General features: G+C 38.5%; 1 protein-coding gene across 3 annotated transcripts in view; it reads left to right on the top strand.

The window, feature by feature from the left end:
* The window catches only part of SH3KBP1 (SH3 domain containing kinase binding protein 1), a 236,335-nt gene that overhangs the window by 101,560 nt on the left and 112,406 nt on the right, over positions 1 to 22,369 (top strand). For all 3 annotated transcript variants that reach the window (XM_065646473.1, XM_065646464.1, XM_065646482.1), the window contains one exon: positions 14,640 to 14,746. In XM_065646473.1, the coding sequence (XP_065502545.1) occupies positions 14,640 to 14,746 (107 nt within the window). The remainder of the gene's footprint in view (positions 1 to 14,639; positions 14,747 to 22,369) is intronic.

The raw sequence follows: 22,369 nt of genomic DNA, 5'->3' as shown, positions 1-22,369 counted from the left end.
CATGGGTGAATATTTTATCACTCGTGGATCTGTGTGAAACTGAAGTGAAACTGAAGTGAAAACTGAAGGACTGACAGTTCTGCAGTAGCAGCCAATACTATGTATTGTAAAAGAAGGGGCCATGTTTGCATAGTCACTCTGGGTTTGTCTGCAAGCAAACATGTGGCCATGAAGTGCTATATTCTGTATCAGAGGGGTGGTCTTCCTTTGGATAGACTCTGTGACTCTGTATTCCTCTGTTTCCACATACAAATTTGGCTTTGTTCACTCAGCTATTTGGAGTTCAGAGGTCTTTTATGTGCATACATAGCCATTGCAAATTGATTTGCAAGAGCATGTTTGGTCTCGCAGTGAAGGCCAAATGGTCATCAGATTTGTTGTCACCCCAGCTTCAGGTTAAACTTGATCTGTTGAAAAAGGAGATGAAACAGTGCTGGGTTTGCTTTTGCCTCTTGCTACTGAGTCATCATCCCACTTTACCACACTCTTTTCTAAGTACTCTCTTTGTCTTTACAAAAGACTGTTTAAATTGGAGTTTCGGTGCAGGCTTCTTCTCTCTGAGTGGGTTTTAAGATATTGAACATCTATGAACACTGCAAAATAATAAAACAAGCCATCTAAGAGCAGACAAATAAATGTAATATACTCAAAAAAATCCCACCAAAACTTAAGTAATAAGTTATTTACAAGGGTATTTCTGTAACTAAAAAAGTATTAATTACCTCAGAGGCAAATACGTTATCAGATGTTTTCCATGCTTCAGCATCTGTCTTCAAAGGCAAAACACTGTGAATTACACAAAGCTTTACATATATTTATATTAATCTTCCCTTGCAGCACAGAGATATCAAGTATCTTTTGTGTGGTGCTTGATTTATAATTTTGTCTAAGATACGGAGTCCTAGATTTGCTTTTGTTATTTTTTCGTCTTAGGTATTGATGGCCATTTCTTCTATACTTAAATGAAGCTTTCTATATTACTGAATTTCCTTATGCTCTGTTTTTTAATAATGCAAGCAGCACACACTTTATAAGAACAGCCAGGGTTCATGTTAGTTCCCAGGTTCTGCTTTTTGTGAAGATATTCAGATGGATATTAGTTAGATGACTTAATATTTACAGATGATTGTATCAGGATATAGTGTAGCTCATAGTACTCTGTAAGCAAACATGCTGCTGCTGTTCGTAACATACAAAATCATTTTCCCCTGAGGACAAATACGAGCATGAGCCTGGAAGGGGAAGTTGTCTGTGGCTGCAGCTGTGCTGTGGGGATGTGTGTACAACACGAGACATGACCGAGAGGCAGCCAGGGCAAGAGGCTTGAAATGCCTTGGTGAAGCAAGGGCTGCCTATGGAAGCCGTATACTCCTCCTGTTCCCTTTCTCCAAGCAGCATCAGAAATTAACAAGAAAAAGCTGCTTTTAAAGCAAGATTTTAGTTGATGTTTGTACCTGAAGTAGTCGGGTACAGCATATAACACAAGGGCTTTCAAAAACGTCGAGCTCTAGTACAGAGGGGGTCATTGACAGCTGTCTTCCCTGTAAGCATGTCTTGTTTCAATTGCTTTTGTGGTCACGTGCTTTCCTGTGTCCCTTTCCACTCTATGTCAAGAAGCTCTCCTCAACTTTCAGAATCGTAGCTTCAACATTTGAAGGGGTGTGTGGTGAAACTGGAGGATGTACTTGGGCCTCTCTAAACAAATGCGAATGCCATCTTTAGACATAGCAATGCTCCTGCTTGCTGATAAAGCAATTAAAACGTTTCACTATTGCATTTTGTGTAATATAGATGAAAGAAAAGGTAAAGTCATGAATGATCAGTGAGCTATGATGGCAGCAAGGTTCTGAGAGGCTTCCATGTGCATAGTACTTAAACAAGAAACATTTTTATACAGGTTCTTCCAAAGTGATGGAATAGAATTGTAGACCCATGCATACCTGTGACCATATACACAGCTCAAATATCAGGTTACACCTATGACTATGTTATCCTACCATCTTAATCTTGAATAATATAAAGGAATACAGAACAGGGAATATGTTACTGGAAAGTCATTTAATAATTGTAAATCCTGTGGGTAATGAAGTGCCAAGAGTATATTATGAAAAGCTGTGTGTATTTATGTTTTCGTGCTTTAAAAGTGGTTATGAGAAAGAAGTAACAGAAGAATGCTTTATTGTATTGACATTTTTGAGCAGTGTGATTCATACATTAATCACACAGACTCAGTCCCATAATTTTTCTGCTCTCATAAACATAGAGTGTCCTTGGGTTTTTTAATTGCTTTATTTCATTACTGTAAAGACAAAAATGCATCACTGCAGGATTTCAGGGATTTTATTTTTGTTCATGTAGGGAAACAGTATTATAAGAGAACAGTGAGAAAACACCAGACAAGTAGAGTATTGGATAGTTGTAAGCAACAGGATTTGGGTCGAGCACATAGGGGCAAATTATTGTATCATTTTGTACTGGCGTCTCTTCTTGAGGTTGTAAGATGTTCCATGTTTTTAGTTTTCTGTTTATGCTGAAACAGCTCCTGTTCCTTGCTCTCCTGACTGAATTTGCCTTAACTTTGAGTGAGTTTCCCTTTTCGCTTTTCAGAAGGCAAGTATTTGGAGGCCCTTTCTTTTTGTCTCTTCTTTAATGTTGAGCAAGTCCTCTTCTTTTATTTTTTATTTATTTTTTTTAGTGCAGCTCAGGATTATAACATATTCCATCATGTAGTTTGTTGCTGTCTGCCTTGGATACTTACTTGCAATAACAGCCAGTGCTCTGTTAAAAATCTAACTGTGGAAGAGGTTTTACGAAGCGCTTGAAAGATGCAGAAGGAGGGATCTTTTAGAGTGAGCTTAACCTTTCAGGTGCCTAAATATCTTAAGACTTGCAAATCTTTCCCATGTTACTACCATTTAATTATGTTGGTCATTATGATGAAATTAGACCTCTGGGGTAGACAAATGGAACACTCAGGACTGGAACCAGAGGTTAGTCATTTGTGATAAATGCAGCAAAGGAGATCAAATAGTGACTAGCAAGCTATTCAAAGAGATTGTAACTATAGTTTAAGTTCTCTGGGTGTTCTGTGGATAAAAATACATTTGTCTTTTGGCAGCAAGCCTTTTGATCATTTGAACTATGCTGCCATCATTCCTGTCCAATTCTAGGTGTTCTTCAGCAGTGAAATGACATGCAAATGCAAGTAAAAGCCAAATGAAATGAAGACATAGTCATAAGGGAGAAAAATGCTGCCTATATGCCAGTATCTGGAAGATAAGTCAATAGGCATGGTATAGTTTAAAAGTTCTGCTTGTAGTGCCTAGTAAGCTTTTTGTAAGAAATGGTAGTATGTAGATGTCTGAGGTTTCCTGAGAGGTACAAGGTGCAATCAGATACGCTAATGAGCAAGTTTTTTAAGTTTCTGCATCACTTGCTTCCACTTTTATTAGTAATGCACTATTGGGGGGTGGCATAGGAATTATTTAATTATAGTTAGTTTTGTTCAATGCAGCTTACCTGGAGAGTTTTCCAGACCTTGATGCATGCATTTGTGTTTGGATAAATGCTCTTAAGCAAGGCAAACCAGAGGTTAACAGGTGGACTTGCACTAGAGTAGACGGTACTTTGAAAGGCTGAGACGTGACAGGACTTCTCTAATTTGCTTCTTAGGTTGTGCCTGTGATCTCTCTACAGACCTGTGTAGGAACTCTTTGTCAGAGTCGCTGAAAGGTAGTGAAGTTGTGCAGGTGCAACTAAAGAGCTAACTTGTCCTGAAGAACTTTGTCTTGTAAGAGGTGAGGTACCAAAGATAATCTCTGACAGTCAGGGTGGAGGAATTAAGCCGAGCATGCCTGGAAGCAAGAAAGAAAATCTTAAGGGAGTTTGACATGGAATAACTGGGATGCAGCATAATATCAACAATATAAAGTTCAATGCTTAAACCTAACTTCAGGAAGTGGAATCTTGTTCTGTGGTTTGCCAAGCCAAGTGCCATGCTCCTCCTTCTCCAGCACTGGAGAAAATGCACTGCTCACCGTGAGCAATTTGATTTGTCACCGTTGATATGTGTTGTTGGTTTAGCATTAGTGATTGCAGTCAAGCAAATCCCTTAAACTCAGAGCTATAAACCTGCGGATGTGTGGGATTTCAAGGTATAAGGCCTGCTTTCCATGAGAACTAAAGGTACAAGGCAGTAATGGGAGAATTAAACATTATACCTTTCAGATCTTTTGATTAAACACCCCCTTGATAAATCACAGCTCTTTGAATGTGTTAGAATCTTGTGAAAAAAGTAAAAAGAAGGAAGAAGACTGAAAGAACATTTATCTGTGTGTTGCATCTTCTGAAAATGACACTAAAGAACTAAATTGCTGGCAGCCTTCTTACCACGAGCCATTGCTCTTAATAGTGCATTTGTCAGTTTAATTTAGTACAAATGAATGCTTATAAATACCACAGAGGCTTGTTTGAATGATGAGAACAACCAAGAAAATATGGGAAGATTTCTGTGGCATTCAAGAGTTTCTCACCACCAAAAGCTCAAGATGCTGCAGAGCTGACTAGATGCAGCTATTGCAGAACTCTTGCCTCCCCTTCAACATTGCCTGGGGCGACATGTTCTGCCTCTGCACTCTATATGCAGGCTGGTAACTTGCCAAAACAGATAGCCTTTGGGTTTGTTTCTTGTTTTTCCCATTTGTTGCTCAGTTTTGGAGGACAGTGGTACACATCTTGTCTGCCTGATACAGAAACACTTGTCCTGTGCTGGTGGAATGAACTATCGTGTATGGATACTGTGGCACTGTTCATTTTTGAGGATATGGCACAGTGAATGTTAATTTTCATTCTCAGAACTGAGAGATCTTTTGGGAAACGTACCAGTTGTCATACAGCTAATGGTGCCTGGGGCTTCAGAGGGCCAGCAGCAGCAAAAAGAATGGATTTATTTCAATTTATCATATTTATTTATTGCTCTTCTGTACATTATTCCTGGGCATTTGTGCAACCCTCAAATAACAAAGTACAGCAGCACAACATGCCCTTTAAAACTGCAGGTTATTTTGGATTATAGCAGTTTCATGATGGAAGCTGAGAAATAACAACGAATCTTAACACGAGGAGTACAATTGAGGGCTCCTCCTGCTGTGTTTTCGTTTTAGCAGAGCTGAAGGATGGGTAGTTGGGTAACCTTGCATGCTGAGCTGGTACATGTCAGCAGCCCAGTAGAGCAGTCCTCCCACAGCTCTGTTCTCTACAAGGTTTTGAAAATGTCGTGGCTTAATTGCCATGGGAGACACATGCCCGAGTGTTTCTGCCCAAGTGACTACTCGTCTTGGTGTAAGTGTTGCAGAATCAGACCCATTACATCAGACTGGGTCAGTCATTTTCCCAGTTCACCAGCACATCGCCTAGATTCACACATGGGCTTCCTAGAATTTAGGATTTGTCTGGGCTTGTGTTTCGTGGCAAATTTCATCTAGTTTCCTAGATTTCAGAACACTGCTGGTCAGGAAAGTGATGTGTTTGCTTTGTCTGTGAACGTGTTAATATTTTTTGTTTAACTTGATTTCCTTTAATGGCTTCAAAATGAATATTTAAATTGTATAGATATTCTAGGTTAAACAAGATTCTAGGTTAAAAATCTGACTGATGTCCCAAGTGCCCAGTATGAAAGAGAGTGGTTTTTTTCGTTAAATGTTGTTGATATATTGCATGTGTTCATTGTATAATGGCTCTCATGAGTGCAGCAACCAGAAAATGGGTTGCTATATTTTTTGTATCTTTCCATCATTTCTTGAGGCATTTGTTCAATGTATGTTGTTACCTGTTGGAGTGAAAATAAAATCTTGACAATGTTGGGGGGTTTTGCCTTGATAAGAGAGACTTACTTGAAACTGATGTAGCAGAGGTCAGAGTAAGACCTGCAATGTAATGTCATCACAGAGATTTTGAACCTGTCAAAAAGTGCTGATACTCTGATAGCTAAAAGTGAAGTAGCACCACTGTTCGCATTCTTTAAGAAAAAGGCATACTTTTTAAAGCTGTTCTGGAATTGCTTTTTTTGTTAAGTTGGACTGAAGTCAGCTTCAAGGCAGCAAGCCGGTAGTACAAAGTTAATATTTTTGGAGATTACTGTTTAGGAATCCATGTGGTTTGATATAAGTGACTTTATTTATAGAGAGGAGAGCACATAGTAAGCTCAATGTGCACAGTGGTTCCACAAATTAGAGTTATTTGCTCTCATTCACTGTATGTTGTGAAGTGCTACTGTGCGTAGGCAATTTTAGCAGTGTGAATTATGTGATGGAACATAAGAGAAACGGGAAAGATGCAATAGCAATTCATGTTTGGTTTTGGTTTATTCAAACACTTTCTCTAGAGATCACTACAAAAAAGCAGCAAAGAGCAAAATAGTCGACTACTATCTCAAAACCTGGCTGAGGGGATAATATTTTGGGATTATCTCATGACAACATGAGAGGTGTGCAATGAGAATAAAAAGAGAAAAGGCCTTTTATGGGCCATTTGCAAATCTTGTATTTCTGTTCTTGGACTTTGAAACTTCAGCTGCTATCCAAGAAAGAATACTTCAAGCATGTGTGCCTCATTCTTTAGAAAAGCTAATTTATTGCTACAGAAATCTATTGCCTGCAGTATTTCTTAAAGCTCCTTATACAGTCATTTTGTATTAATTATATGCTAGTAGCCGGTGTAGCAAACTCTTTTGGTAATGTATACTTGAAAGTTTTCTTCTGAGTGTGAGAGAAGAAACCAAATACGCAGGGAAGTGCAAGATCTTCTGTTGGGTAATAGCCCCCCTCATGTCAACAGGTACTCACTACACAAGGGATGGTGGGGAAGCCCAGTGCCAGGCAGCGGGACCTAGCGCATGTTGCAGTGAACGAAGTCACAAAGCTACAGGTGACCAGGGCAAGCCTTTCTGTTGACACATGCTCTGGCTTACTCAGCATTACAGTGAGAACAGAAATATTTACTCCACCTTGAAATGCACTGCTTGTGAATGGCACTAGATGAGAGCAACAAATTGTTGTTGTTGAGAATGGGCAAGAGAATGGGTCATTCGGCAAAAGGTGGTGTAAAGGCACCGCTTGCTGCTGAGGAATATTTTTGCATCTCTGTAAGCAGATGAGAAGCTGAATGAGCTTTTCCAGTCTTTACCAGGACTGTGCAACTGCTTTTAAAGTACAGTTTAAAAAAAACTGTTTGAAACCCTGTCACCAAGTTCCAGTTTTTGTCCTGTGATGGAGTGTTTCACCTGTAATGCTAATCCAAAATAATAATCTACACTATGAAATTGAAAAGATACAGGTAGTAAAACTAGTAGCTTTGATGAACTTGCACATTTTCAGTTCTCCATGCGGTCGAGTTAATGTGTAGTTTAATACTGTGTTTTACACTTTCCCCTTAAATGATGGAATATAAAATATTCAGCCTGTATGGGAAGGTCAAGACTTTCCTGTTGGAGTTTAGACTTCCTTGTCTAATTCACTGGTGATGATTTGACTGCATTCTTGATGTTGCACTTGCAGAAGTTTCTACTCCTTTTATATGCATTTTAACACTTCCAGTCCCAGAAAGAAAAACATTTTGGTGGTCTATGGTTAACCTATGCAAGTGTCTTTTGAGTTTGTTTACAGTTGCTTTTCTGGCAATTCCTTCTGCTTTGGCTTAGGCTTGAATAATGATCTCAGCTTCACTAGTATTTCAGTTCTAATTGTCAAATGCACAAGCCTGGCTCCTCCTGTGGCATATGGAAATGCTCCACTTCTTAGTTAATTAATGGTTTTCTCCCAAAAGCATATGACCACTAGTACTACATTGTTGCTCTAAGTTGCTTCCAGTAATTACTGCTGTTATACAAAAGGCTTATACATGATAAAAGGCCTGAATATCTCTGCATGTTTTTAACAAAAGAATGAATTCATTGAACAATGCGAGGATAATTATATTCAAATTGCCATTATTCTGATGGTGCATATGTGTTAAAATGTGATGGTGTAAAAAAAATATGTTTTCCAGGCTCATAGGTTCCTCACAGACAAATCTTGGTCATAAAATTCAGAGCAGCAGCCAGATGGCAGAAACCTGGAAATGTTGCTGTGGCGTCTAGCAAGAAAGAGAAAACCTACTCCTCAGTAACAGTAGAACATTAACATACTCAGAGTAATATATTACTAGCAGCGATGGCATATTGCATTGTGGCTTAATTGTGCTTAATGGAGTCCTGCAATCTCCAGGATTCAGCTGCACACGTCAAAACAGGGCATTTCCCAGTTCATCTGCTTGTAGAAAAACACAGCAGCTTTACACAAGCAGTTTGGTAGAGTACTGGAAGCACCTCAGATATTCTGTCTCCCCTCACCCCTCCTTGCAGTTTGATCTTTCTCTTCTCTGGTATACTAATGTCACAAATGAAAAGAAAAAAGGCAAACCAAACAAAAACCCCCACCAACACTCCCTTCCCCAGCCCCCCTGAAATACTAACACCCAGCTTACTTCTGTTTTGTGCTAGACAGAGAACAGACAGACCTCAGTAGGGTGTTCGTTTTGGGTTTTTTTGGTCATCTCTCCAAAAGCATTTACCCTTCTAAACAGCATGTGAGTGATGAGAGAGTTGGAATTGACATGTCACATCCCAGGTCAGAAAAAACCTGCCAGAATCCTCTAGGATAAGAAGGAAATTGCAACTTGACAGTTCCTGTGCATTTTAAAATCGGAATTGCATTTGTACTAGTGGGTGGGTTTAAGGTGGTGGCGTCCTTGTGTTGTAGAAGATAGTGACAGAATCCACATTAAAACTAGTGTGACCAAGACTTTATCTGAAGTCTCTTAACACTATCTTCAATATACTTTGAAAAAGCAATCTAAAAAGTTAACATTTTAATGCTGTTTGCTCTTAATTAGGTAACTTCTGTTTCTCAAAAGCATCTGCTGAGGGTAGTGTTTTTAAGTAGAATTTTTTTCAGAAGTAAGCTTGTAGCTCAACCTTTTTCTTAATATTTGCATTTTAATATACACAATTCAATGATTTATAACCAAAAGTGATACAGCAACCATCTAGACTGGCAGTCCAAAATAGCTGTACCAGAGCTCCATCAGTACCAGTAAAATCAGTAACATACAACCTAAAAGCATATATGTCATCTCTTACTTGTACAATAGTTCCCTTTTGTCTTTTTGCACATTTAATTTAGAACTGGTTTCTAGCTGAGTCATATCACAGCCCAGCTTGTCTAACCAGGAGACACTGTGCACTGAGCCAGTTACCCCTGGCTACAGATACAGCTTTGAAAGCTGGAAGGATGGAAAGTGCAACTGCGGGTGATGGGCAGATGATGCCAATGTGCAGGGAAATCTGAAACAGAAGATAGGATCCTCCAACTTGTCATTTTCCTCCTTACAGACCTGCCTGAAAGGGGCCTCTTTGCCACACAGTTTTACTGGATTCAGTCACTTTGCATCTACTTGAAGGGTGGCCCAGTGGATCTCCGTTTCCTTCCGTGGTTCACCTGGGCCTGCCCGGCAAGCCTGCAGTAGAGGGAAATATGTGGGTCTGCAGTAGCTGCTGTGTGCTTTCATGTGTTTGACATTTTTTAGGTGTGGGAAAGATGTCTTTAGGCTCCTCGTGCTGCAAACCTTGACTCTGTTCCCAGCCTAACCCATGCAATTTCTGTAGCAACACTCCTTTATTAAAAGCCAATAATAAATCAAGGAGCAATTGGGTTGGATTTTTTGTCTGAGCTGCAGTGATAATTGTTATGTCTCTTTTTAAGACAGATCCTATTACAAAACTATGGGGCCTAGTTTTGAAGAGATTGTCAGCCATTTAGGGTATACCTTTTGTCAGCAAGGAGAAGGACAGACATTTGCTCCATGGGTCTGTTCTCTGAAGGTTTTAATTGAATATAGGGGTTTTTTAATTTTATAGAATAGCTATACTGTGCTATGAAAAAAAATGCTGTACTTGTTCTCTTGTGGGAAAAAAAATGGATTAGTATGTAGAGTGGTGGTTTTCACTGACAGGACAGGCCGCAAAGACGACGGCACCAGTGAAAAGTATAACCTGTTCATATATGCACACATTTGTATAAACATCTGTTTCATGATAGAGGTTTTAAGTTTAAAAAAAGTAGTCTGGATTTGAAAAATCCCAGTTCATTTTGAAATAGTTTACTTCCTATCTGCTGCACTTTTCATCTAATCCCACGTTGTCAGTTTGTGACCTTTCCTGGGTCTGATGGCAGCATGTAAGGACCAGTGTGACTTCTTGTGCTGTGTTGCCTCAGCTTTTGGTGCCACTTACAAAAGTAAGCATTGAATGCCAATGCGTTGTCATTGCCCCTCCTTCGTCTTCATTGCTAGTGCCAGAGGGGTGTTTAAATGTCTAGAAATCATGCTCTGTCTTGTATGTGTACAGCTGGAGGAAGCCTCTTTATTGGTCTGCTGGTGTCACAGGCAACCACACCATTTTTAGAATCTGATCAAACGCTACTTTGAAATGAATTAGATTTCTGCCCTCAAAGATTTTTTTTGTTTATTTGTTTTAAGTTTCTAAAGATATGTTCACTTCTTTTTCCATTTGACCTAACTTTAGGCATTTTAAAGTTAGATGTTGAAGTCTGATTTAGCCGCACCAGTAGAAAAAGGCATCTCAAGAGAGTCATTCATCTGATGTACTATAGTTGTCTATTTTACAGTGACATTAAATACCCTCTGGAGGTATTAGGTTCTCTCCACTCCTGAGTGATAAGCGCAGGTTTAGACATCTGACTCAGGGACACCTACAGTGAGAGGTAGGTGAATCTTAGGATAAAGCCTGAAAGGAGCTGTTTTAGCAAAGACTGTCATTTGCACTTCTAAGCTGCCAAGTTTTGCTCTGAGTGAAAGTGTTTGGGGAATGACTGGAGAAGCGGTTCACCTCACAGGGCAGAGGGAACAGTAGCCGCAGGTGGGGTAAGCAGGAGTTGGCAATCAACAGCTGCCGATAAGGAGGCAGCCAGTATAACTCGGAAGGTGTGTCATGTGACACCTTTTGCAATGTATGCAAGGTCCATTTTCTTTCCTCCGTGCTGGATCTGCAAGCACTTTGTAAGGGTACAGTGCCCTTAACACAGCCTTTACAGGGAGCGGAGCAAACTCAGGCATGCTGTGTGGCACACTTGTTGAGCTCCTGGTGCTATTGCTTCAGATGTGATGCGCTTTGCAGACACTGGTTTGTTAGCGCCCTTGTACACACTCAGCTGTCTGGTTTGTTCTAAGAATAAAGTGCACAAACTAGGCATGTGGTTTATTTCTTTTTTTTTGAGGTGCATTATTGCTATATAAATGGGAGCCAGTATTTTTTACAAGGGTGAGTGACATTATTTCTGTATGATAGCTCGCTCTGAATTAAATGTATCATGCTTAGTTCCCAACCTGCAGCTCATAGATGTTTTGCCTTTAAACTGCTCTGATGTCGCACCGTAACCGTGGGAAATGAAAAAGCCTAGAGCTGCAACCAGCAGGCAGAGCGCAGTGTGGTGCTGCCTGCAGCAGGTTACTTGCCACAAATTGTTATACATGGGCCAGTAAAAGCTCACTGATCCCTTTTTTTTCTTCTTCTAAGCCTGTTCTAAGCCTTTCAAAACCCATTGAGGACTTCGCAGCACACCTTTTCTGATTTTGAAGTATTGGATTTGTTAGCTGCCTTTTCACCACTAGGTAGCTTTTCACTTGCAAGTAACTCAGTTTATGCTCAAGTGTGGAGAAAAATGCAAAAAAACTCCTACAAATTATTTTCTCCATCAAGTTAGAAATCATAAAAAATGAATTAGATTAGAAAGTATCTTTAGTCTTCATTGCGTAATTGCTGCCCTATATGGTTTTAAATTAACTTTACATCAATCAGTCAAATTACTTACATTTTAAAGTCATGGTGTGCCATTTAAATCTCATATGATTAGCAGTTAAAGCACAGACTGTAATAATACTCTGCAATTACTGGAAATATTAGCAAAAGAGGAAATGGTGACAGAAGAGCAAGACTTCATTGTTTCTTTCTAAACTGCTTGTCAGTTGTCCAAGTTGGTCTTTCTGGTTCCTGACCATGCTGCCTTTGGAGACTTTGTGCTAGTTAAGAAACAGAGAAAAAATCAGTGAGGCTGGGATGGGACTAGTGCGTTTGCAAAACTGGAGTTTTTCTTTACTAACAGTTTTTGTATATGCATGGCTTAGTTACTTTGACTTCCTATCAGCTCTGTTTTCTTAGAAAACTCATACTGCTGTATTACCCAGTCTGCTTTAGTGTAGGAAAAAACAGATACGCCTTCTCTGTAGAGCCCTTCACACCACTCATGCTCTGTTCAACCACTCCAAACATTAGCATGCAACACCTTGAAACCAAAGGGATTCACTGCTGGGTCTTCTGGATAGTCTGGCATTAGACTACAGAGAGGAACTATTTGGTACATAGAGTCTATGCCTCTTGTTGGTTTGCTGCTCTCTACTTCGGTATTTCTTTAGAGAAAGTTTAGGAGGAGAGGGAGAGCAGTGAGATAACCATGAGACTAATGGAGATAAATGCAGACTTTTGCTAGATTTTCTATATAGTAGTAAAAAAACTTCATGGGACAAGAGGGGAGAAAAGATTAATAGTTTTATTATTAACATCCAGAATTGTGTTTCTTTCTTGCTCTCTCAAAAATATTGTCCAAGAGTCACACAATATTGATTATTAAGTAGGATGGCAACAGACATCTGTCACATCAGGCAACATCAGCACATCATTTGCTACGTGACATTAGAAATCATATTGGGACTGTTATCGTTAGGGAAAATAGCCATCCTCTTTTGCACAAACAAGCACTCAACATGGAAGGTATTTATTATATTTAAGTTATTTTGAATGCAGCTGTGTAAAGTTGTCAGTTTAGGACCATTTTAGTTTAGATAGTGAAGAACGAACAGTCATCTGTAGGTGGAAAAAAGAGCTAATTTGAGTGAGTTTGGTTACATTTCATTAAGGTATTAATTTTAACATTCAAAAAGCTGCCACTCATGCAGAATTGCAGTTGCTGTGAAAAATATTGTCAGAAAGCCAAATTCAATGGCTTCCCTTCTCCCTTCTTTCTCTAGTTTCAATTAATAGATTAGGAAAAAAAAAAAAAAAGTTCTGTAACTTTTTATTATCGTTTGCCCTAGAGCAGGATCATCAAGAAATGTTACAGGAGAGATAATTGACCATAAGATCAATTTTTGTAATTTAATGTCAGTTTAAGGCCGTTCTTAGACAGTGTTTACGTAACCGATTTTGGTGTGTATTAAGCGTGTTTAATAGTTAAGAGAAGTAGCATAAGAGAAAGTACATTTACTTGCGTAGAGTACATATATATGCGTGGATACATATATATAAATAATATGATGTAGTATGGTTTATACATTCCACATCTTCTAGAGAAGAGGGAGTAATCAGTGAATCTTGTGTTTTGAATTATTTCTCTCTTCCTACCACATTCCAACATGGTCATGATTCATGTCATTAAGTTGTCCTTCAGCTAATAGAGGCCGAGCAGCAAGCTTTGGCAACTTGATTTTGAGAAGTTCTCACCTCCATGCTGCGACAAATCATACGACTATAATTATATGTAAGCCAATGGATCTGGCAAACAAAGCTCTGGAAATGAATATTTTCATTTATCTGTCTGTCTTAAACGCGTGATGCAGAAGGGTCAAGTAAGGGGTCTTACGGGGTCTTACTCCTATTCAGAGCTATGAATTCAAGCTTCTCTCCAGTTGTGCATCCAGAGATGCACCCTCATACCAGCTTCTCATGGTAGCCTGGATGTCTGAGGTGAAGAAAGAGATGGCTGGTAACATCATTTCCAGTAGCTGGTTGATCGTCGAAATTAGCCTGTCTTAACTGCTCTAATTCAATGACACACCTAACTTTGGGGCTCTTTGGGGTTTTCTTCTATTTTCTTTACTCTGATATTAGTGCATAAATATGCACCTTACAAGTAGCTGTGCATACATATATATCTCTGTGTATATATATGTGAAAGAATATGCGTTAAAAAAAGGTCAGTGAGATATTTGTATACCCGTGAAAGGATTATGGAGAAAAAAGATACAGGACAAAATGATCAGTTGAGAGCTTATTTCCATATGAGCAAAAGCCACAAGGTTTTGAATCCCTTCATCACCCCCTCCGCTTTCTGGATTTGCCTACACCATGTGTATGGAGCATTAGCCTAGAACAGAAATCATAGGAAATACACCTGGAAAGATCCTCTGGGTAAAGTTTGTTTATCCTGTCACTAGGAAGCACAATCTATTAGTTAAATTTTGGTTCTTGAACTATATTACAGAAAGGAAAAAATCCCCATGATTTATTTTCATTTATTAATTGCATTGAATTATAAAGATAGTTGAAGGAAATAATATGCACCAGTAATCTTTTCTCCACCCTCTTTTTGTAAATTAATACTAGGCAGATGTGGTAAGCATTGCAAATATTCTGATTCTTTTAATAGTGCTCAAAGAATAATATCTCATCTTTAACTGTTTCCCCTGGCTTGTGTTTGGCATGGAATTTTGTTTTCATTTTACAATTTCCCTGTTTCCTTCCTTTCCACCAGGAGAGAGAAACAGAAGAAGAAGATGTCAGGTGGCTTTCAGTTATATGCCTCAAAATGAAGATGAACTGGAATTAAAAGTTGGTGACATCATTGAAGTTGTGGGAGAGGTGAGCGGATCTTTAGTGGAATACACATACATGTAGTTCTGACATATCTTGTTCGTGCCAAGATCTCAGATACTGTGTGTTCTAAGACGTAATTTAAACCAGACATTTTTCTTCTCTGGTATATTGACATGTTTGATTTGGGTTACTGTTGGGAGTGAGGGGATGTGGTTGTTCACTTATGGATTTTGTAAGGATTTTTTCCCCTGTAGCACTTTGGCTGGTTTTACTTGATCAGTTGATGCTTCTCAGTTCTGTTCAGGGAAAAAAGCTCTAAGTTTGTGCTACAGGGCTACTGAATTTATATCTCTGAAGAATGAAGATTATAGCAGAAAAAACTCTTCCCAGTTTTAGTAAGCCAGCCACAGGGAAGAATTATCTTTACAGAGTTAAACACATTTTGGAAATTTACTTGAAGCCCTCTGGAGTTCAGCCATGACATTCACCTTTTGTCATCTTTGCCTGCAAATTTTAACAATTTCATTTTACTCTAATCAATTTCAAACAACAACAACAACAACCAAACAAAAACACATACATACAAAAACCCAACCAAACCAAAAATTCTTTACAGACTCAAGATGCACTTATTTTGGATGGAAAAGGATGTGGAAAATGAATGCACATCTCTTAGAAGGACTGGGAACAAATGATGAAAACTTGGACAGAGATACAGAAATTTTCTTTTCATGAGTGAATCTGATTGCAGGATCAAGGAATACTGTTTACTCCCAATATCTTCAGTTTTGTTCCATTAGGGATTTTAGAAATATCTTCTTGAGCTTCATAGCATGAGAACCGAAAGTCAAAATGCTAATGTGAAGCCTTTAAGTAGAAAGCAGTAAAACTCATTTAGTCTTTATTTACTTATCTTTAAAAAGATCTAGGAGCTTAGTCTGCTCAAGCAGCCGATAAAAGGTGTATTTCAGCTCGTATCATTTATTTGTAGGATTTTTTTCCTTGTGACTCAGCAGCTACTAAGTCAACATTTTTTTTCGTATCAAAGATACATGATTAGTTTTCTTTTTCCTGCATCTGTCACTTAGGAAATCAGCTCTAAAATAATGTAAATTCTACTGCAATCTATGTGACATCCAGTATTTTCTTACGAGAGTTTAAATTCTCACATCTGAATATAAGAAGCTTAGTGATCACTGGTTTTCCTTTAAGCTAGCTGCACACACCAGCTCTGCATGTAGTTCTGCCTGGAATCAGATGTGATGTGTCATGTAACTAACCTTATTCTGTCAGTGAGCAGAATTGTAATGGGGGGTATCAAGGCTGTAAGATATTTAAGACCATATTTTGAAGACAACGTGAACCTAGTATTAGATTCACAACAGCACATGACCTGTTTTCATTGCACAGTTTGAGGTATATTTGACCTCACATGGCCACACAAATATCTTCTGTCAGTTGCCCTACTTAAAAACTTTTAAGTCTCTCTTTCAAGAGTAAAGGGATGGAATAAAACCCCTTCCTAGTATGCAGCCAATGAATTAACTCTGCCAAATGAATTGTATGGTTAAATAATTTACATGAGACACTAGACTTCTCTTATGAAATGCATCTCTTGTCTTTGTATAAATTTGAACAACTTAATTATAAATAACAGATTTATTTAAATTCAAGTGAGTCTGAAAAAGTTTGCATTAAAATTGAAAGATGTAGATATATGAAACATTCCCGCGCTTGCATGCACGTGCTTACAGTTAAGGACACGTTTTTTGAAACTCACTTGGATTGCCAGTTACAGACTTGGTAGTCTTAAACTCATAATTGTACCTTCAATTACTGCTGTTGAAGAAAGCATTGACAACATACTTATTCTAAGGTTTAAGACATTGTATTGTCTAGGGCTGCTTTTTTTGATTGACACTCCTAAAGAATGTCATACTGGAGTTGGTTTTACTGTAGTGTGGAATAGGGTTGCTCATGGCTGGCCTGAAGTGCTGGCCATAAGTAAGTGCCAAAGAAGAACAGCTGACACAGGTGAGGCTGTGCCCACTTTGACCTTACAAAATACTCTGTTCTGTCGGCTACTGAAACAGAAGCTCTGCCTCAGGCAACATCTGGTGCATTCATGTGATCCAGGACATTGTCTGACTCTAGGTGGAAGAGGAAAAATAAAGGAATTAAGAGAAAAAAATCTCAGCACCTCAGGAAGTGTTGTTGTGTGACCTTTATTTTCCATAATGGTTCATACCAAGCAGTTGATGTTGACTACTTGCTGATATTACTTCCTCTTCTGCCCTTATCAGAATAGTGTTAATTCCTCGAAAAAGTAGGGCAGAATTTTTCTTTTGAAACAGGAACTGTTATTCAATGTAGAAAGCTGCACCAACCTATGTACTGATTTCATTGTTTACCCTTCTGCTTGTAGGCAGCGCTACATAATGTGCCATTGCATTGAAATAACGTTCACAGTGTTTATGTCATTATATACTGCTCCTTATTTCAAATGATAAATGTTTGATGTGAGTGACTACTTATTACTCAGTTGCGAAAATGGAGGTTTTTTTGCAAGGGCCAAAATCACTCTGTGTTATTGTATAAAAAACCCCAAAACAACAGCAAAACCCCCTCCCACATAGGCGACAACAGGAGGCAATTCTTGCAAAATATCAATTTTGTTTATCATTACTCAAGATGAAAAACTGGATGATAGCATCTTCAGCATAATTTACCAGAGTTCAGCAGGTAATTAGAGCGTTAATGGTCATTCACTTTCCATTTCCAGTTGTTCCTTTCTCTTACCCTGTCTTTTTATTCATGAATAGAAGGTCTCAGATTCCCACAGGTAATACTTTATTGTGTCCTCCTAAGTTGCATCAGTGGAATTAATTGATTTTAAATTGACTTAGATGAATATTTTCAAATCTCTGTGGATTTCTGTTTATTTGGAAGTAAATAAATTCTTAACTGACAGCAAACTAAAACAGATATTGTTTAGATCAAAAATATTGTCTATGTATCTTTATGTGGCTATTTAGCAAAAACTGTGTTTAAAATGTCACGGCTGACAACTCACTAAACTTTACGTGTTGCAAAGAAAAGCTGTTTCCTGTTATACTGTGCTAATTTGGCTTCATCCTTCAAGAAATGAGTTCAGTTCCTCCTCAAAGCCCTCGAAAGTCACTGCCTTCAGCAAAGGGTTGGCAGAAGGTAATTCAGGTCTTCTCCTTAGCTGCCTCCATCAGTGCCCAAGTGTCTTTCCCCAGACCCACAGTGAAAATGGGTTACACTGATACCACATGCTGAGGATGAGGATGTCTTCCCTTATCCCACCTCTGTTTCAGGGTACGAACCAAGACCTGAGGTGTAGTAGCATCTAAACCTGTCCCAGATACTTCTTCCTGATACCAACAGATTGACTAAGATACTTTTTGAAAAGGTTTTTATGTCTGTGGTAGTGGTAGCTACTGTTGGAAATTCCTGTTGTGGCAGAAGTGGTTTGGGGTTGGACAATGGATTGAAACAACGGCAACTGCAAGTGTAAATTTTGAGATACAGTTCCTTCCTATTTGCTCTAAATAGTTAAAAATTAATTCTAATAAGATCAAACATTCATCACAATAGATAAAAATACTTGTTCTTTAACTAGAGGTTTCCATAACTACACAGACACTGATACCCATGAGATATTAATTAACAGACTTAAAGTGCATTTGAAACTAACAAGAGAAGCATTTTCATTATTGTTTACATTCACGTTTAATATGTGATTGATAGCTTTTTGCTTGTCTTTTTCCTAGTTCATTAGCTCTAACTCTAATTACAGTTGTCCCAAAATACAACTGTAGCTAATTGTCTTATTAAATGCAGATACCTGAATTCCAATTATGTTTCACCCTTAGACTTTCATGGGATGCCAGACAATTAACCTGTAGAATCAGAATAAGGACATTTGGCATGTCATTCAACAGTTCGGAACTTGCTTTCTTTTGGGATTAATCTGTTGCCGTGCTGCTATGTTCCTTGTGGCCTCATCCTGCTGAGAAGTCAGCTTTTAAGCAATGTGTAGTGCATGGAGTTAAGCTCATAACTGAGTCTTTGACTGAGACATGCTGTAATACCACTGAGCTTATTCTTTGACTTTTAGTTAACATTGCCATATATAACGTGATCGAATCCTGTAAGTAACTCATTTGAAATCATAAAAATGCAGAATGGATTTTTACAAATCTGTTGCTCCATTTGGGTAAGGTCGGTGTAGTTTTTGGTTTTTGTTTTGTTTTGTTGTTGTCGCTGTTGTTGTTGTTCTTCTTCTTCTTCTTGTTACAAGGTAAAGTAATTCAACACATTTCCAGGAACAGCATAAATACCAGGGATAGAGCTGGACTTTCCTTACAGTGGCTTATTTTGGCAGCCGTAGAGTTGAAAGGGGAATATTTAATAGTGGCAAGGGTATGGTCTGTGCCACAAGTGCAGAACTGTATACTACTGCAGTAAAACACCTGGGAACGAATGCTGTGCTTCCACATCCCTCAGTTACTTTTCTGTGAAATGCTATGGTATGGTGTTTTTCCTGATTCTATTCCAACAACTTCTGTGACTACTGCTTGTTTGGTTAGTTTATATGGTAGGAAGGTTTGCGTTCCTTTTTTGGAAATAAGGGTGCAAATATCTTTGACTCTTTATAGGGTCATTCAAGTTCCTTGTGATTGCTTTCACTGCCCCTCAGTTTCTTAGAAGGTGATGCTAAAAACCAACAAAAAGCCAAAACAAAACAAAACAAAAACAAACAAAAAAAACCCCCAAAACCAAAAGCACATTTTGACATTGTAAAATGAAGAACTCTGAGGCAGAAAAGATCCCCTAATGCAAGGTACTTGTGCAGGTTTTAATTCTTCCCTTCTGCACGAGAGTTATCAGACAGCTTCCAGATGTGCTGCAGCAGAAGCCCAAGGGCTGGTTGACATTTCGTGGGTATGACCCTCTCCAAATGCACTCCCAGAATAAGCCATCAAGTGGCACTGTAGGCACCGTCTTCTGTTGGGGTTTTGCTTCCAAAATTTCTTTTCCCATTGGCAGTGAATATGATTTGTTTATTTTGTTTTTTGGGAATCTATATTTTTAATTCCCTTTCAACATATGATTGCTTTCGTCCTTCAGGCTCAAGATCTTCCTTCAGAATTTATAAAAGAAGAGAGGTTTTTTTCCTTTGCTTTTTGTGCTCAAATTCTCTCTAAGCAAAAGAAAGTTGACTTTGGGCTTCTCTCCTTCCTGTTGCCTGCCTCTGGCGTTGCTTTTATTCCTGGGACTGTGTTTCACTTTTAACAGCCCAGAAAGACTCTGTTGTGATCCAGGGAGACTTTCTTCCACCTGACTTTCTTCGTTGACTCAGAGCCCTCCTTGCTTGCCCTAGCTGAGCTGTAAGATGTCTGTCAGCCTCATAGGCAAAGCCACAGCTTGTAGAAAACCTTGTGAAACAGGCAGATACAGGAGCTTATTGGAAACACACTTTAGGTTGGTAATTCCAAAGAGCTGAACATTTAAATAATTTAACAACTTTAGCCTGTTAATTATCTAGCAAGGTGTAAGCAAGCAGGTGTGGCATTCTTAGATATTTTGGCAAGCAAATGCTGGTAGCTGGCCTCAGCATTTCCTGCTCTTTTTGGGTATCTGATCCTGGTGTTCCAGGGGTGGCCACCTGGTTCTCTGAGGGGAAGGTGCTTCTAAGCTTGTAGCAACAAGATTTATTGCACTGCAGGTCAGGCTGGTGACAGGCTCTGACACTTCTTTCTTTAAAGGGGGATGCTGCAGATTGTATTTGCCATGAAGAGAAAATGGACAGAAAATAAAAAGTAACATTTCCTCACTTTTGGAATATCTTAATCTCGTAGTCCTAGTGACCTACTGAAGTGGTTTTGTTTTCTTTGGTTGCTTTACAGTTACATAATAAAACTGCATTCCCAGTCTGAAGTAGAACTATTATGTTTGCCTGAAGGCTTGAACTTCTATCATATTATTTTCTTTTTTATTTTTTTTAACTTTAAAGCTTGAAATGGGTTGTTTTCAATATTTTTTGTTGATTTCTGAGCAGCTTAATATTCTAGCATCTGTATACCTTTTTGAGAATGTCTTGTTTGTCTGAATGGATGTCTCACCCATATAATTCTCTGTGTTATTTTCTTGTCTGTCCACTTCCATGGTATCTATTTTGAGCGCTTCATTATTCTTATTTATAGTATTATTTGTAAGTAAAATTAACTATTAAACCTCTTACTGTCTTTCTAGTCTAGTTGTTATTGTGTGCTGAGCTGTAACAATTTGATTAAACACTTTCTAACAAAGTAAACCAGTATTTTTTGAATGATTTTAATCTGTACTTGGTTTATAGCTTCCAAAAACCTCATCTACAGCAAAAAAGGCTCTAGTGATTGAGCAATTCAATTGAAAACAAAATACAAGTATTCTTTCTTCATTGGAAATGTATACAAAACCAAAGCCCAACAATACTGGAAGAACATTTAAATGTTGCATAATAATTATGTAGATTAAATTTCCCTTTAAATCCCAGAGGTAAGGCTTCTTAATGGGATGACTTTCTCTAGAGATGATGCACCATTCTCTGGTGATACTGTGGTTCGTATCTCATTCAATGACATCCAAGGACTGGACTGCAGATAGTTGTCTGCTATTGCATCTGTCCCTGCCCCACACGTGACATTGACTGAGTTGCAGTTGGGTGCACGTGTTGTTACCTCCATAAATATATGAAGTGAAGTAATGAAGTACTTCTCTGTATGTTGTTGCTTTCAAATATGGTGTGACAGCAGTACCGGCAGCCCAGGGGCCTGGCAAGATGAGGACGTGCCATGCAGTGAACAGAAAGGCAGTGAACAGATATAACACATTGAAAACGTGTCTTGAAAATACCTCTAGTTGTAGCCACTTATATTTGGCAGATTGGAAAGATTCTTCTTCTAAATTTAAACCAAAACCTTTGTTTTCAGGCTGAACTTAGAATATGTGTGTAGGTTATTATGAATAGTAGAACTTATTTTCTGGCATAGGGACACTGAATGAAATCCTCCTCTTTTTAGTTGGTTTGGTGCGGCACATGAATGCTGGGCATAAATCAAGACCTAGATGTATAAATCCTGAAAGCACTTTGTTATAGTAGTATAGGAACAAATTTTATTGATTGCTTGTACCTCCAGATGGATTACCCACATGAATAATGGATTTTCATTTGTAAGGTTTTATTGGCTGGAAATTATTGTGACATTTCAAACCCTATGGCAATGAATTGCCCCAATTTGGGATAACTAAATCCTGGGGGTATTTTAGTGTCTTCTTCATTGTATGGTTTAATCTCTAGCTGGTGTGTTTTGAGGCTTGAAAGTATGTATCATGTAGCTATAGTGTTTAAAAATACTTAAAACTTTTGAGGCTTTTGATGCAAATTTCCTAATTAATCTTTGGAAGACAAATTTGACCTGAACCTCTGATGTCTTGCTAACATCATTCTGCATTTTCTTGGGGGGGGGGGGGGAGGGGCAGAAATCTGTGTTCTGCTTTAGATTTTTCTGAATTTGTAAAATTATTTAATATGACATGTTATTTTCAGATAAATCATTCTTGTATCAGCTGGAAAACTTATAAAAAGCTAATGAATGC

Source organism: Caloenas nicobarica, chromosome 1 (assembly GCF_036013445.1).
Source record: "Caloenas nicobarica isolate bCalNic1 chromosome 1, bCalNic1.hap1, whole genome shotgun sequence".
Lineage (NCBI taxonomy): Eukaryota > Metazoa > Chordata > Aves > Columbiformes > Columbidae > Caloenas > Caloenas nicobarica.
The sequence above is the reverse complement of the archived record's forward strand: the minus strand, read 5'-3'. Positions and strand labels throughout refer to the sequence as shown.